We start from the raw sequence: 18,473 nt of genomic DNA, 5'->3' as shown, positions 1-18,473 counted from the left end.
ACAAGAATGAAGTGGTTTAAAATAAAAAATAAGTTAAACAAAAAAAATGTATGATTGGTTGATTGCGGATGGACCCCATCTATCACACTTTTTGACGCTGTGTAATTGTGTTGCTTAGAGGTGCACAAACCGGTTTAAAACCCAAAACCGGTTTGCGTTGAAACTGGATTGGCTCGGGTTGAACCGTTTTCTTGACCAGGTTAGGAACGGTTTCGGTTCGGATTTTGATTAGTTTCGGTTCGGATTTTGATCAGTTTCGGTTTGGGTTTTGACCGGTTTCGGTTCGGTTAACCGGTTTCGTCAGAAAAAATTGCAAACTGGTTTCAAACCTACGGTTTCAATCGGTTTCAAACCGGGTCTACATATTCGGTTTCAACCCGGTTCGGTTTTGGTTCGATTATTAGGTCAGCTCAGTTAACCGGTTCTTTTTCGCAGCTCTAGTGTTGCTCATGTTAAAAGGTAATGCGGCATGAGTTTGACGCCTCATGAAGTCCTCAATATAATATATGTTGAATATTCATATCTAGTGTATTATAACTCTCGTATTCACTCATGAAACATCATCACTCGAAACAAAAATAAGCAAGTTCAATGAAAGTTGTTTAGATAAGGGGGGACCACTTTGAATTTGATGGTGGAAAAGAGTTTTTATATCATTCGGCTTCTTATTTTACTTATGACGATTTTAAGTTGTTTGGAATATTCCACTATAAATTATTAAATATTAATGACTCATATTTTATCTAAAAAAAGAAAAACCACAATAAATGACACTGAGGTAAATAAAACAAGACATTGGTTATTCACACACCTTATCCACACACCCTTTAACGTGGAGTTTCATACGATCGTATAACCCCTATACGATCGTATGTAGGGTGTGTGGATAACTAAAGGGTGTACGAATATCATATCCCAACAATAAGCCACTTTTATCCTAGCTTCCTAGGGTATTTGTTACTTAATACATTTTTTTAAAACAAGCTAGCAAGATGCTAGATGCCAAACAAAACACAATATTAGAAAACAAAATTGCACCAATCTTTTCCTAGTAGGTTTTTCAAAGAGGTACGGTTTTTTTATACAAAGAAAGGCCAAAGATTTGATGTCTTCTATCGTTTAAGAAACACATGACTTGTTTGAAAAGATGGCTTCGAATCTTAACTTCCAAATGCACCAACACCCCGTAAGAATGATCTTATGATGAACTTTTTTCCCATTGACCCAAGATGCAAGATTCATGTAAAATAAGCTAAAATCACGAACCTTGAACACATAAATTAGAAGAATATGACACCAATTACTAATAATATACCTTACCAAACTAACGAAGTAAAGTAACAAGTAAAAAGGTGTTCACAAGTTTCCTTATGATCCCCATATAACCAATAACCATTGTTGCAAAAATCCCAACTAAGCATCGATTAATTATAAATTAATCGCTAGTTCTTACTTCACTGATTAATGGCTAATCGGCTAATTAATCGGTCAATTGTCAACTCCGGCCAAAATCAGGATTAACCGACCTTTTTTGATGAGGTTATGGCCAAAATTGGCGGTTTCCGAATAGCTTTAGGCCATAGTCAACGGTTTCCGGCGAGATCCAGCAAAAGACAGTGATTTCTAGCGAGATTCCAGCCAATTTCCGACCAAAATGTATTTGTGTATATATAAAACTGAAAATTACATATAAAAATGTGTGCTCGTATATATAAAACTGAAAATTATACATTAAAATCTGATTTGATTAATCTTGATTAATCCTGATTAATCGATAGTCCACACCCCACCGCCCGACTAGTGTTAGCGATTTTTACAACACTGCCAATTACTATACATTTTGGTTTATAAACTACACAATCATAAATTTCAAAGCTCCATAAGTAATAAACTTGTAACATTAACACATCTAATTGATAGTATATGACACGATACGATATATGCTAATTCATGATTCTCTAGTTTGTTTATTTATTAATTAATTTATTTATTCATATAAACACACACTATTGAAAAATACAAGGTGAAAAATCATAATAAAATTCATAAATCTATATATACTTCTTATGACTGAAAAACGTGACGATGAAATTATCATGTACCAGAAGAAGGGGTGATCTTGATAACAAGACCCGGAAAAACATCATCCGGGTCATGGATATGCGGGTTTCTTTCAACGATAAACGGGTCGCCACACTTATCGCTTATCGTGTGAAGCGTTTCGCCTTCTCCCACGACATATATCTCGTCACACGGCCGTATACTCATCACTGGCAGCATGTTTACTCCTCCGCCTCCGGCCGCAAGCGAATAATTATACTTTTGATCTTTGAAAGCACCAGTGAGCATGAGGGTTATTATGGCTGTTGCACAACAAAATGAAAGAGTATCTGCTATAGCTATTATTGTTCTAGGTTTCATGAACTCAACCATGTTTAAATAACTGAATATAAGTTTAATAATATGTATTTATATATGTATAATATGAGAGTGTGTTTGTAGTGGGATTTGTGGGAAGACTTTATGGCTTGATATATGGTTAGTACCACCAGATTATCACTTATCATCACCCACCCACCCACTTAATTAATTATAACTCACATACCACACCCAAATAATTAATTAAAATCAATATGCTGCTAGGTTAGGTGTACTATATATAATGTAAAAACATGTATAAACCCTGAAACTAGAACGGTATATTAATTGATTAATTTAATACCAAAGTTGAATAAACATATTGTGTTACTATGTTTTTCTAAGTATACATTTAATGAAACAGTTAATAACAGAAAAAAAATAAACAACAAAAAATCTCAACCATAAACTGATGAACCACTCGCCCACTAAACCGCACCCACTGCTAGTAGTAGATTGTGAATGGTCACCATGGTGATCATGTAGCCATTTTCCTATATATGGGACCGTTTCTAAATCAACCTTTGATAACTAAAAATAAAAGACATGCTTATAATGTTATAACATGAGAGTTAATAATGACAAAATACTAAGCATTTTTTTAGGACCAACAAAAGATTTATATATATAACAGCGCTCGGGAATTAAAAAAACCCAGCTACACCATCAGAAAAGAAAAAACAAAACATACAACAATCCGTCAAAACTCAAAACAAATGTAAAAAGTTGTGATGATTGGAAACAAGAGCGGGACATCATTGGGGCCAAGGTGGGCCATATTCCCTGACTTTATGCTAACTAAAACTAAAATTTGGGTGTGGATAGTCAAATTGTAATTGGATCATTTTGTTCAGTATATGAATGAAAAGATTTTAGATTTAAAAAACGGTCGTTGGACTGAGTTGTAATTTTTATTCTTTGTCGTTTATGTGTAAAAACAGTTTTTTTATGTAGTGTTTATTTAGGAAAAATTTTGGGTATTTTATGTGTAAGAACTTATTTTTATTTTTTCTAAAGATTTTTGTCCTCTAATGTAAATGCTTAAGTTTCGTCACTTCGTAGAAATGTAAGGGTTTGTATCGGTGAAGAAACTTCTTTTTTAAGTCTTAGATGAAATCTAATGTGAAAGTTGAATTTTTGCGTTTATGCTTGTAAAAGATACACATTGTCAAAGTATATAACAGTTATATTTGTATATACCTTGTAAACTTACACCTATGCAAAAAGAAACTTACAATTTTTTGTAATAACAAGATAATATATTGTTTGTGAGACAACCTTTATTATTATTATTTTTTTGGTACACACCGATGTTTTATAATAAAAATTAATGTAATCAGAAAAAACATCTCTATCTAAATTAAACTTTGTGAAAGTTGTAAAGGTGCATTTAACTTAATAGCAACAACTCTCAATAAAAACTACTAAAAAGTGATTGTAACACAACAGTAGTATTCGTCACATCATAAAACGATATATATTATTTTATTTTGAAAAAAATCATAAAATGCTTAAATTGATTATTTTATTCTAGTCATCTTGTGATAACAAATTAGGCACGTATAGTAACAAAATTGAAACCAAACCAAAAACCGAATTAATTCGAAGAATCTATTTTAACAAAACACCTATATCATGTTTCGTTCTTTTATTCTACTTACCTGCTAACTTTGTTTATAACAAAAGATAATTAGTTAAACATAATAAATACTTTATTTAATATTATTAGGTTTAATCCCGATAAATTATCTTTGTCTCACCATATGATCGATCATCATCACTTACTCACCCACTCAATTAATTATTACTTTACAATTTACATCATAGACAAATCATTAAATAAAATCATTTTAGGTGGATGTTGATTGATTAATTAAATATATAAGTACGTTAGAAAATACATGTCGTGTGTAGATGGCTCATACAACCAGTCAACCAAATTGTTCTACGTAATGAAATTACTAGAGAACATTTTTTTTCTTTTCTTTTTCTAAATACGTGTTTAATAAAACATGTGATAGCAATACGAAATAAACATCCAACAGAACTGGGTGCATAGAGAAACTGCCAGACTGGAGGTGTGATAGTGATATATTCCCAAACACAACCGTCACCCGCATGTGACCAAACAATCTCAACCTCAAACCGATGAACCACTCGCCCACTAAACCGCACTCATTAGTAGCCATTTACTGTACTCCATTTCCTAAATGGCTAAATGTGTTAAATTACTTGACTAAATCAACCTTTGATATATATAACTTAAATAATAAACAGTTAAACAATAAGCATGCATATAAACATGAAAGGTAATAAGCATGTTAACGAGGAAATGACAAAGTACTAGGTAGTAGAAGGTTTTGAATCATCGATCAATCATATTCTTAGGGTGCACATAATGCATCCCATTGCTTGCTCCCCTCTCATCAGTCATCCCCAAGCCCGACTTCCAAATGGTAAAACATGTGTGATGCTTTGACGCCTCTAGACATTCTTGTTCAACCATGATGGTTCGAAGGGTTGCTTGGCATATGTTAGCAGCCCCTGTCATGTGACACCCTAGTTACTTATTTTTATTTAGCGTATTATTATTATTATTATTATTATTATTATTATTATTATTATTATTATAAATAAGAACTTTGGTGCCGCTTGGGGCACCTATTGGACCACATGTCATGTTATCATTAGGTCACATCATCTTCTTTGTTTTAATTCCGGTATCGTAACATACATAAACGGAATCGATCAAATTCGCGTTGACTCTCCGCCGCAGTGCTCGGGTTTTACCGACCAAATTTGCCACGCAATGCGTGAAAGAAAATAAGCGTTGTTACCGTTGCGAACTTCTTAATATGTTGATTTTTAGTTATGTGAGCGGTGCTACTGTTTTCTGCGTTAACGTACAGATTAATTTTTTTTTAATTTAGTGTCGGTATCTTAACGAACTTAACCCATATCAATTGAATCCACATTAGTGCGCCATCGCAACAAGACAGTTACATAAACAGATCCCAACTGCCCGGCGCAATACGTCGGGTAACAAAACTAGTATATATTTAGATTTAGTAATTTAATATTAAAGAAATGGTGGCTTGGTAATGGAATTAAAAGAACTTTTGCTGGCCCAAACGAGGAATCAACAACAAAAAGCTTTGAGCAAACTTAATGTGGAAAAAGGGCCAAAAGGCCTATCAAATTAATTAGTGGGCTGAGAATTGAGATTGAGAGTTATTGGGTTATTGTTTTATGGTGGGCTTTAAATGGATCCAAACCGGCTAATAATAAATGTTTTATATGGGTTTTATTTTTTGGTGGGCATAAACTCATAAACTGATCTCGTAAATTCAATTCTTAATCGATTACTATAAAAATAAACCCAAAATATTCAAACTAATCTACTCTTAGAAACAAGAGATAAAATATAGACATTTGAACTTTTTTTTTTTCAAAGCATATTATATTCACAACACGAACTAGCAACTAACTAGCCCACAAAAACAACGAAATTATAATTTCCCAACATTGAAATTACATTACATCAATATATCCAGCCGACTCCTATTTTCTTCAATCTTGATTCCACCCAAAGATAAACATCTGAACTAACAATCCTATTTGCATGGAACAGATAATCTAGGTCGGGTGGGTTGGCTGGTCAAGTCTTGTGATGGCATGTTTGTATCAACTCTCTTGAAAACGTTCTTATCCTTAAGAACACATACCGTAGAAGGATAGGCGGTGCTTCATAGTAACCGCCATTCGGTTCTACTGATCGCATTTGGAGAGGTCCTAAAGAAATATTGATAATGAAATCAACCTTTATTATGTTTTATTGGCTTAAAAAAGGTCTTGCTTGTATATATTACAATCACATGTTCTTGCTAATATACTCAAAGGGCTAAATCAGTGAATTCAAAAACTCCATAAAGACACGTCAACATAAAATTCCACGTCATCCTCAAATCCAACAGTCCTAGGTGGAGGCAACATCATCCCTTCTGCCATGTCAGCAAGTATACCCTCCATCCCAAAAATACTCTCATCATCCACATAAACCTCATTCCCAACCACATCCTTATTTTCCGTCATATCAGCCGACACATCAGATTCCACAGACCTAATTACAGAAGTTACATCTGACACATCAGATTCCACTGGCCTAAACGCCTCTGCAGCCTCCTGAGCCGCCTTCTGAATATCCTTCACATCACTAGACTCCGGAACCGGCAACCGCCACACCGAGTCCGCAAAATTCAAGCACGCGCCCCGACCCCGCATCGCCAGGGCCGCCACGTCATGCGCCCTGGCCGCCATGTCAGCGGTCGGGTACGTCCCGAGCCACACCCTTGTTTTTTTATTAGGCTCTCTCACCTCACACACCCATTTCCCCGAATCCCTTCGCCGCACTCCCCGGTACACCGGGTGCCGCGTCTCCCTAAACTTCTTCCTCCCGGCTCGCTTTTTCGGGTTTTTCGATGCCAACATCACCTCCTCATCCGAAGTTGAACAAGATGATTCCATTGCAATATTATTATTAGGTGAGAGTGAAGTGTATGATGATTGGAATTGGAAAAAGGTATCCATTAAATAAAAAATGTGTGAAATTGTGAAATATGAATTATAGTTTATGTTGGTGTGAGTGTGAGTGAATGTGAAATGGATGATATATATATAGATATAGATATATATAGTTATATAGATATGTATAGAATAATAGATACGGAAAGTACATATAGAGACAGAATATGATAAGCGAAATGGACACGGAGTGAGAGATGATAAGGAGACAGCTGGGAAGATGAAAGTTAGGAGAAAGTGGGTTTTGACGGTTAACTTGAAGCTGGATTACAACTGTTAACTAACTGTTGAACCTTTGACCATCTTGACTATTTCTTAGCACATCAGCCACTTGATTATTATCTTTATTTTTAATTAAAAAGGTGACACTTATGTCACGTCATTTTCAATTATTCATAAGAAAACAAACCATGAAATTGTTTGTTTCACACCGGTCCCAAATTCGATCACATGCTCTAAAGTTCAAACTCATAAGGCTGAGGGGTGTGGGGGGGGGCGCGAGAGGGGGTGTGAGTGGGGGCGCCAGCCAATAATATTGTGACGTGTGGCAGAGAGAGAAACTTGATAAGATGGGTGTTGGTAGTGGTGATAGCGCCCCGGGCCATGGTGTGGAGGGGCGCGAGAGGGGGCGCGAGCGGTTTATTTTTTTATTTTTTTATAAATGTATTAAAAAAACGTATTATTAAAAAAACAAGAAATTATTTAAAAAAACACACATTAATTAAAAAAACACATTAATATATAAAAAAAAATTAAAGTACTAAAGAAAAACATTATTCTTATTATTCGGCTTCGTCTTCTTCGATCAACCTCTTCCGGATACGTTCCTTTTGTTTTTCCATCAGCATTTGGTCGACCGGATTTAGGTGGCTGAAGTCTCTTGCAAGGAAGTCCAAATCTCTCATTCTTTTTTTTTCCTTTTTGTCAATAGAGACCACCTCCATGGTTTTGTTGAATTTATTGAGGGATTCAACAAGATCGTTGATGTTTACGGCTTCCCCCTCAGCCGGTTTTTTCCCCCTGGCGTCCCTTCCCAATGGCCGTCTCCTCGGCGGTGAAGACGTTTCCTCCCCCGCAACGTTTAGGTCGAATCCAACCCGGCAATCCGACCCGGCGGAAGTGCTGTACGCTCCAGACGAACTAGTTTTAGTCCGTTTCGGCCCTACTTCCGCATCAAGGTCCGGCGCCACCAGCTCAACCCACTTGGAACACCTTCTCAACCTCTCCCACACCTTTACATCGTCCCACGTCTTCACCGTCCCATACCTCCGCAGGCACTCCTGCCTCCACTCTTCGACAGTGAAATTATAGACCGCCAAATCGTCACTGCCACTTGGTCTCATACGACCGGCGTTCCTGTTGAACAGATTAGTAAACAAGCCGACAAATTTTCTGATTTCGGTCCACCGACCCGAAATCATATCGGCGTTCCGCTCTGTACTCCCAACGAGCGAATAGAACGTCTCCCTAACCTTTGTCCAAAAGACCTTGCTCTTTTGGTAGTCCGCTGCAAAATGCATAATAAATTTGTATGTCATTTAACTTTTTTATTTAACTTTTTTATTAAAAATCATTTTTAAAAACGTTAAAACAATTACCGCAACGCCGATCCTCAGAAGTGGCTATCCAAGCCCGACACAGGGCTTCCTTCTCATCCGATGACCACGGAGTGATTTTCCGTTTCGCCCTTCCGGTCGAAGCCGAACCCGACCCGTCCGTTGCAACTTGTTTTTTCCGGTGGACGCGTCTTCTTTGTCCCGCAGCTTCACCTTCTGGTTCTGGTTCTGGTTCTTGTGTCTCCGGAACTACAAAGTTAGGAGACGGTTGTATGTTGGATGGTTGAAAGCCGGATGGTTGTTGCGACCCCGAATAAAACATCGGTTGGTCCGGTGCCGACCATAAATCGTCGTAACTGTAATCTGATTCTAGGTTTGGGTACCAATTTCCAGCCATGTTTTTAAAAAAAGGTTTGGAAGATGGGGTGATTTTGGGTTTTGGGTGTGGTATGTGATATTGGTATGTGATATTGGTGTTGGTTTGGGTTTGATATAGGTTGAATAGAGAGAAAAATCGTGTTTGATTTTGTGTTGATATTGGTATGTTATTATATAGAGTAGGAAATTTTTTTTTTAATAAAAAACCCACCCAACGGCTCTTTTTCACGCATCCCAAGCCTCATTCACGCTCCCCCTAGCCGCTAGCCCACCCGCGCCTGCCTCTTTTTCCGCGCTCGCGCCCCTATAGCGCCTCGGTGGTGTGGTCCTCGCGCCCCGGGGCGCGACCGCCTCGCCACTTGCGCCCTGTCTCGCGCTCCGCACCCCTCAGCCTAAGAAAACTGCTCACATGAGGGCCACATCGATAGGTTTAAGATCAGATTTGACGGGGTTAGTGATGGGTTTATTGCAAGTGAAACGAAACAATAGAGACGAAAACTGCAGTTTATTCTATATTAAAAATCAGGTTTTAATTAAACGAGTCAAATAAACAAGCTAACAAGTGAGCTTATTATGTTTTGGGCTCATTGTTGAGAGAGTCTCGTTTCTCGCAACCCTAATAATCCGTTTCATTTTTACATGTTAACAATCGATCATTACTTTGTAGTTCATCAAAAGCTGTTTATTTTTATTCATTTGTTAATTAACATGCTTCTTTATTTATGGAAGATGACAAGTTAAATATAAATTAATAAAAAATAGTGTGTAAAGTATTAACGGCTAATTTTTAACGATTACATGTAACATATAAAATGATAGTAAAATCCATTTACTTCTAACAATGTGTCTTAATCAACACAAAACATATTACTTTACCAATGGCCGTCCATAATTAGGGGTCAGCGTAAACCGAATAAGATCCTTATGAGTTATGAGAGTAGCATTGATGTTGTTTGTTACATAAAAAGATTAAATAACATTTTTGTTCTCACCTTCTTGATAAGTGTCTTTTATTTTATTATATTTTCTGTTAATAAAAAGTTAATAAAAAAATAAAAGTGTTCCTATCATTTTTCATAGACACAATTACAAAGTTAGTCCCTGACGTCTTCATAAATTAACAATATTGGATACTAAGGTTTTAAAGTTACAAGTTTGGGTACTAAGGTTTTAATTTTGTAACAATGTTAGGTACTAACTTTAACTTTCGTTAAAAGTTAACGGAATTTGCGTCAACTCGCCGCCGTAACACTCGGGTTTATCAATTCCCAGGCTTCAAACGCTCGGATTTTAACAACGCCAATTTTTTCCGACCGAATAAACATCGTTTTAAATATTTTAATTTTTTTGTATGTTACTCTGTTTATGTGTTAATTCAACAAATTTATATTTTTGGGTTTTATTAAGGTACATTTAATAACGTAATCAATACACACGTCAACTCGCAGTTGTAACATGATGCCCGGTTTTACTGGCCGAATAAATATTGTTTTAAACGGAAGTTAAAGTTAGTACCTAATATTGTTACAAAATTAAAGCCTTGATATCCAAACTTGCAATATTTAAACCTTGATGCTCAACTTTATTACTTAAAAAATACTTTAGGGATAAATTTTTTAATTGTCTTTTTCATATGACTATATGAGTGTGCTGCAACTTGAAAATAAATATATGAAAGTTGTAAAGAAATCTAGAAGATTCTCTGTACGGCTTTGCCTTTAAAGGATACCATTATCTAGCTAGCAAGTGGTTTTGTAGGGTTTCCGCGTAGTTTTTTTTATACAAGAGGATGACGACTTATAAAAATGACAACTATACTATCATCATAGTTATATTTCTCACCCCCTAATTTTTGTTGAAAGTGCCACCATTATAAAAACCTAAAAAAGAGGCAACTTAGAAGACAAAAGAGACCCAAGCCAACCAAAGAAACAACAATCTTTACACGATAAACAAGAACATCAAACAAATCACAAAGAAAAATTAGCAAATTTGAACTTGCACCAATCTTCCTAATCTGCGCTCGATCTACGGATCCTATGCATCACCCATAAGAACAATGTTGCTTTTATATCGATTACCATATTGTTTACCAAGACTGGTTTGTTATTAAAGATCTTATCATTCATCGTATTTCATATCATCCAACATGTTACAAATGAAACCGCTTATACAATCAAACATTTATGCTCTTTCTTCTTTATGTACTCTAGAAGGTCTATGATCGAATCGAACTGACATACCTGACAGTTTGTGTAGCATCCAGAAAATTTTCGTGCCATTTTTCCAACTTTTAAAGTTTAGTGGCTAAATTGTAAATAAACCAAACTTAAAGTCCATAGTCTAATATGTAATTTTACAAAATTCAGATGCTACGGACCTTCTAATTTTTCGACGGTTAGTATCCAATGAGACATGGATATTAAGTTTCCTCTTGAGACGGGGTGCCTCATATGCATACCATTTTGTGACACCCCGCATCATCAGCCTACAACTTGATTGGAGGACAAACACGTCAAGAGAGTAGGAAAACCATCGGTTGCGGTAATATGTTTTGGGAGGGAGTGGGTGGGAGGGACATAAACATAATCTCTCTCTATAAAAGAGATGTTTTGGGAATTTTTCCTATTCTTTTCCAACGGCGAAAACAAAAGGCATGAAAAATATATCTGCAAGCAACATATGACAAAATAGTTTAGATATTTGAAATTTTATTATTCATATTTATATTCTCTTATAAAATCCAACAAGTTCAGATTTTGTGATATTAAAATCCGTTCAACCCGTTTGGTTCGGTTTGACTTGGTTTACTTTCAAGTTTCAACTCTTCAATGATTTAGTCTTAGTTTACAAAAAACTTAGTAACCGCTAATGACAATTTAACTCGTGGATCAATAGAAAACTCTTAAAACCTACACGTTTTTACGTTGATTGAAATTATTTATTCATAATCTATTTTTTTAAATATATAAATTAAGATTTATTATAACACTTTCATAATAAAAAATAACTTGATAAAAGAAAATGTTTCTAAAGTTATAAGGAGGCAGGCTGGCCCTCACCTCAACCCAACGGCTGACGTGTCCCATGTGAATGTCGTGTTCTTGACTTCTTGACCATTACTTCACTTTTTCCTCTTTTTACTTGATTATTTAAAATATAATTATTATTCCACAATACACTTATATATATATATATATATATATATATATTTAACGTGTTTAAATATTGTAACTTTCATTAATTTCCCGTGTAATACACGGGTCTCAAACTAGTATGTGTGTATATATATACACATACTAGTTTGAGACCCGTGTATTACACGGAAAATTAATGAAAGTTACAATATTTAAACGTTAAACAAAATACAATCAATAACACAATTATCATATATTGTTAATACAATTACAACTTTCATTAAAATTACAGGAATTAGAAAGAAAAACATTACGAAATGAGTTTACAAATAAGAAAAAATTTCGTTGTACACTACATTTGTAGTTTTATTCGTCAGATTACCTTGTTTATCAAGAATCAGAATTTTGAGCCCAAACCTGCTTGTAACTCTTGACAAGGCGACGTATAGCTATCCATGTGAGAACACGGGTTCTTTTAAGTACAAACCAACCCCAGATAATGATTGACCTTGGCTTTTGTTTATGGTCATCGCAAAACATACTGCAAGGGGAAATTGTCGTCTTTGAAATTTATATACTATTTTATTGTCTGTTGGAGTCAGTGGTGATCTATGGATCAAAACTGTATGTCCAATGTTAGTTACAGAAATAATTTTTACTTTAATTATCAATTAAAATATAATGGAATTAATTTTGTTACTATAATTAAACTTGCATGAATTGGGTTTGAATCTTTGACTTGAAGAAAATACCTATTTGACAATATTGTTGTTAATAAGTTTTTTAACAAAATATAAGTTTTGTAACTAAAAATTTTATCTTGTGAGATAAATATAAATTTGAATATTTAATTAAAGTATTTTAGAAAATACAAAAGTGGAGGGTTGACCCGTTTAGTATAGATATAGGTTGAACCGTTTTTAGTAAATACAATTTTTTGAGTATTTAATTAAAGTATTTTAGAAGTGGTTTGCAAAATTAATTTGAATTGCAAATATCTTTCCTACTAATTCTCTAAATTAGTTGCAAATTCCGTAACAAAAATGTAAACCATTATAATTTAATAAATGTTTTGAAATTTAATATGAAACTGTTACTTTAATTAAAAATTCAAATATAATGAAATTAATTTTTGGTACTATAATTAAACTTGCATGAATTGTGGTTTGAATCTTTGACTTGAAGAAAATACCTATTTGACAATATTGTTGTTAATAAGTTTTGTAACAAAATATAAGTTTTGTAACTAAAAATTTTATCTTGTGAGATAGGAGCAACATGTAGAAATTACCTCCTAATACGGATCATATGCAAATAGCCATCGCTACACACACAATATTAATAAATAAATAAATACTATGAAATTTACTTAAGACTTTTTTTCGTTTACCTACATTTACCAATAAGCATCATCATCACCTCTAGCCTAAAGTGGGCTAAGGGTTGAATATTAGACAAGGAATGTTTAAAATTTAAATGCTAATCACATGTGATTAGTCAATATTTTAGTAAGTTGTTACAATATAAAATTAATTTGATACAGTGATTAATTATTTAAACAAATAATAATCCATGATCCTAGCTTTGCATATTTATCTTGAATAACTTTAGTAAGTATATTTTATTAAATTTGTTAGTTTAAAATAGTTGATTGATTGATAAAAAAAACTTTAAATTTTGAATATTAACATATACGTGTAATTAGTATATATTTAGGAAAGATTGAAATATTTAAAAAGTTTTACATAATCTATTTTAGTATTTCTTAATTAATTATGTACAGTAGTAACATTATATAAATGTCAAAAAGGCTAGCCCTCTTCTAGTAACGTTATGTTAGATTTGATCTTCATTCACATCTATCCTATACAAAAAAATTTTCAATAATAATATTGTTGTTAGTCTCTTTAGCCTTTACATAGCAATCTTTCGATCAGATAAACGACTAATAACTATATTATGATGTGCTTCAAGCTACCCGAAAACCGTAATTGTAGCTTTCCAAATGTATCTTGAATGATTTTGGTAAAGCCAAATTTTAGTAAAACCGTTAGTTTCTATTAGTTGACTGATTAATAAAAGTTTCAAAACATCTTACCCGTTTATGCCGTTTATGTTTATGGACTTCAAAAATGCTAATAAATTATTTAACATTCAAAATAAAAAAAAATGAAATTCCATAAATTCAGCCCGGTTAGTTTTTTTCGATTTTAATTTCATCCAAAACCAAAAATTTGGTTTTTACAAAGACAGAAAACCAAATCAATGGTTTTTGTTCGGGTTCGGCTATTCAGATCTTTCTGTTAAAATTGACCAAACTCGTTGTGACCCGATAAAAAATGAAGTTAAATATTTAAAAAATCGTAAACCTTAGGAAGAGAACTGATGTATGTCTACGGAATTTCCATTTCAGCCAGAATGCTAATATTGATAGCCATTGCTGCTTTGTGGATTTGATTGGTGGAGTTGCGTTTTGTCTCAAATGCTTCGGGCCTTTTCCGAGAGGCCTTCCGGGCTTACACAAGGAACAGGCAGCCACCATTTCTCATCTTTCCTCTGAGGTTGAGGAATCTTTCTAAATGATCCCGTTCGTGAGTTCGATGACATGCTTCCTTGATCTACATACCAAAATTGCTTCTCTATGAAGCTGTCAAGTATTTCCTGTAATAAATAAAACAAAGCAATTTTGTTAAAAAAAACACAAAGTTGATAAAAAATTAAAAATCATAGCTTGAGGAGTGAATAAAAGTATAAAACAGTAAAGGTGTTTTGGTCATACCAAGAGCAGCGCGTCAAGCTTCTTTAACGCTGGAAGGTTTATATAAATATCCGGTCTCGGACGGCTAGACATCACCTGAAAATAATTTCAACCGTATTTATGAATTTCAGAGCAATTACTAATAAAATAGATCTAAAATCTCATAAAAATTTAAAATTTTTTTGTATGTACCTCCATGGCTTTTCCATTATTTAAACTATGCGATGTTGAGATGAATTCAACAATGTAATCACAAACCGAGAATAAGCAATTCATCTCTCGTTTCCACATCATCTTCTTCTCGGGATGCAAAGGTTCCAACTTTTGATGTTGGCCAAACATAGAAGCTACAAAGATATAAAAAAGACAACTTAAAAACACACGAACACATTATTTTTCAAGAAAATACAGATTGAAGACGCGTACCATAAAGATTTGTGATGGCATTAGAATCAGTGACTGCAGTCGAAACGCCTTTAACACTGCCAGACATATCTTCTCCAAGTAAAAGCTTTGCAAATCTTCTTTCATCATTTCAAGCTCTGATTCAATTCTTATATATTTAACAAGTCTTCAAAAAATGAAATCAATCATGATTACTCACAGATTTGGATACAAATCCAACAGATCCGGGCCTGTACAACTCTGATTGTGGGTTGTTTTAAAGAAAGTTTGCATGATGCAGCAGCACTGTATACATTTCCAAACATCAATAATAGTAAATTATCATACTAAAAGATTGAAGCTTTATAATAACTTAAAACTAACATTTTGAATGATGCAAAGTTTATGAATACATCAGCAGTAGGGTGCGCAGCACAAGCTGATTCAAAGCTACAATACAGATGTAAAATAGTTTTTTATTAATTATTATGTTATCACAATCAGAAATATTTATGTAAAACATACGTTGAATGGACTGGTATGGCAATTTCCTCTTGGCCAAAAAATTAATTTCTGAAATCCCTCGGCACCGGGGTTGATGATGCCAGCAACTGAAGGTGTTTCCCTACCTTAAAACATTAATAAAAATTGTGTGATTAAGTAATTAAAGTTTAATAAAAGATGAATGATAGTTAGGAATATGTAACACAACACAAAGGAAGTCAAAATCAAGCATCCGTTGAATCGGTAACTGCTTATAGTTATAGAACAATGCTTGTGTCGTACGGGAGAATATAATAAATTCAATACCATATACGTAAATACAACTAATTAAAGTACTAAATCGTCGTCAAGATAATCTGAATCAAGGTTTGGGAACCAATTTCCAGCCATTTTTTTTTAAAAAGTTGAGAAGATGAATTGATTTTGGGTGAAGGTTTGAAGTTTTGGTATAAAAATGGGTGAAATGGGGTATAATTATATAGGAAAAATAAATTTTTTTTTTGGTTTGTTCGGCTCCCAACGGTCAAAAAACCATCAAAAGTTGTGCAGCCCTCTCTCTTCTCCCGCTAACCGGCTCACGCCTGCATTGTTTTTCGCTAGCGCCCTGGTGGTGTGGTGTTAGCGCCTGGGGGCGCGAGCGGAGGGGCTCTAGCGCCCCCGTTGAAGCCCCACACCCCCTAAGAGCAATTTTCTATCCTCAACCATCAATTCAATTGCCAAAGTTTCTACTAAAATATAATAATGCCAACAACACATATCAATCACCACAGGGCTTACAAAAGTCAATTCATGGTAGATAGAAAACATATCAAGTTACAATACAACTGTAAAATGACTAACATCTAATTGAACAACATTGTTTTAAGTGAATTAATTACTATAGAGGAGGGAATTGCAATGTTACCTGCTAATAAGCAGCAAAGGAACAGGGAAGATAAATGTTCAGAAGAGAAATTGAAGAACCGATCTGAATCAGAAGCACATGTAATCGGAGAAGGAAGAACGCAAATAGCAATTAGCAGCGGCGACGGCGGTGGCTGTTGAGACATCAAGGGTAAACGTTAAACACAAAGAATACGGTGATGGGAGCAGGAGATAATTAGGGTTTGATGAAAACAAAAACAATAATGAAAAAACTCGACCTCTACTGGGTTAAACCGAATGAGATATCATTTTATGAAAATGGGTTAAATGGCTAAGAAGATGACAGTACTTATATTTATTAGTGTGTGTGTATATATATATATATACACACACTAGTATGTATTGATTTAATTTTTTATCATATCATTACATTTTCCTGTATTTATTAAAATGTTGATAGGCTTTTCATACGAATCGATAATTTTGGATAAACGTTTTGATTTTTATTTGTTGATAGTCCCTTTTTCTCATTTAAAGATTATTTTAATAATAACTTATTAGAGAATTCCATTGAGAATTTTGATGTTTAAGATTGTTGTACTTTTATAGAGAATTTCATTGCTACGGACATTGTTCTTAATTGGAGCAATAGCGGTATATGTGTGTGTGTGTTTGACTTGTCTAGTCACTCTATTTATGTTAGCGAATATGTCTAATGATTGATAATTCATTTCAATTATTTTTTTCTCCAAATACTTTTAGTCGAATCTTAACATTGGAGTCGTAAATTAAAAAAAATTTAAGCCGTAATGAATCCCTCATTAATGGCTTCGTTCCTACCAGTGAGTAAAGGGATCACTGATTGAGTTAATCTCTCTCTTTCCCTCTCTCTTCCATCACAAACAGACAACGTCGTTGATTTTAGTCACAGATGACAGATCCGTGGATGTGAGGTTTTATTTGTGGGGCCATCCCAAATTTTGGTTCATCACGGTTGCCAGTGATAGCAGTTATGCTCCGGTGGTGGTGAAGATTGCAAATGCACATGTGGTGTGTTTGTGTTCATCGAGGTTGTCGACGATGTTAGCTTGCTTGTACCATAAATTTTGTATGAAAAAAAAAAGTTGGCGTGGCTAATAAAGTGACATGTGAACCAATTGGATTATGACTATGTTCATATCTCAAGAACACAAATACGACATTTGATCACAAACTATTAAATCAATGAACGTATCAATTAATTTAATATACCTCTTAAATCTTTTACGATTCACCCCTTTTGATCGACCTTCACATATTAACCAACTAGGTTAACCTTCAATAATATAACGACATGGCACTTTGTGTAGGGACTTAACGTATATAAATTTATATTAAAGATGAAAATCATATGTGTGACATTGATATTAATTGTAATTTGTAGCAATTATACATGTTATTATTGATGACGCAATCATAATAAGTAGGAAAATTATAATCCCACCTTTTGTGTATTGGCCGATAATAATACCACCTTTAAAAATCACTATCAATGATCCCACATTTTAACTATTTTTGTCTCACTGGTCCTCCGTTAAAAAATACTTAACGTCGTTATGTTTTTTCCTTAGTTTCAAACCGATGTCTTAGGGCTTTTGATCGGAAGAACGATATGAGCTGACTGATGTAAAACTTATTTCGAAACGGTGATTCAAATGGCTTGATTTTTGTTAATTGGAAATTCAAGCACTCTAATTGAAACATTGTTTTGTCGTTTTGATCACCATTTCGAGATAAGTTTTACATCGGTCGACTCGTATCGTTCTTCCGATCAAAAGCCCTAAAACATTGGTTTGAAACTAGGGAAAACACATAACGACGTTAAGTATTTTTTAACGGAGGACCAGTGACACA

At 34.2% G+C, this 18,473-nt stretch overlaps 1 protein-coding gene and 2 pseudogenes across 1 annotated transcript; all 3 read right to left on the bottom strand.

Moving 5' to 3' along the window:
• Positions 1-2,094: 2,094 nt before the first annotated feature.
• LOC143585828 (uncharacterized) lies at positions 2,095-2,433 on the bottom strand. The gene has a single exon (XM_077067518.1). It carries the CDS (start codon positions 2,431-2,433, stop codon positions 2,095-2,097), a length of 339 nt encoding a protein of 112 aa, XP_076923633.1.
• A 3,884-nt stretch (positions 2,434-6,317) lies between these two features.
• LOC143585821 (dehydration-responsive element-binding protein 1D pseudogene) lies at positions 6,318-7,016 on the bottom strand (annotated as a pseudogene).
• A 7,399-nt stretch (positions 7,017-14,415) lies between these two features.
• LOC143585827 (rop guanine nucleotide exchange factor 3-like) lies at positions 14,416-15,506 on the bottom strand (annotated as a pseudogene).
• Between the last annotated feature and the right edge of the window lie 2,967 nt (positions 15,507-18,473).

This window comes from Bidens hawaiensis, unplaced genomic scaffold (genome assembly GCF_021521415.1).
Source record: "Bidens hawaiensis isolate Kalapana, Puna unplaced genomic scaffold, B.hawaiensis_p1.1 tig00034178_1, whole genome shotgun sequence".
Lineage (NCBI taxonomy): Eukaryota > Viridiplantae > Streptophyta > Magnoliopsida > Asterales > Asteraceae > Bidens > Bidens hawaiensis.
This window is presented reverse-complemented; position numbering and strand designations above follow the sequence as displayed.

Coding starts and splice junctions, on each gene's coding strand:
- LOC143585828 (XM_077067518.1), bottom strand. CDS start 2,433: ATGGTTGAGTTCATGAAACCTAGAACAATAATAGCTATAGCAGATACT.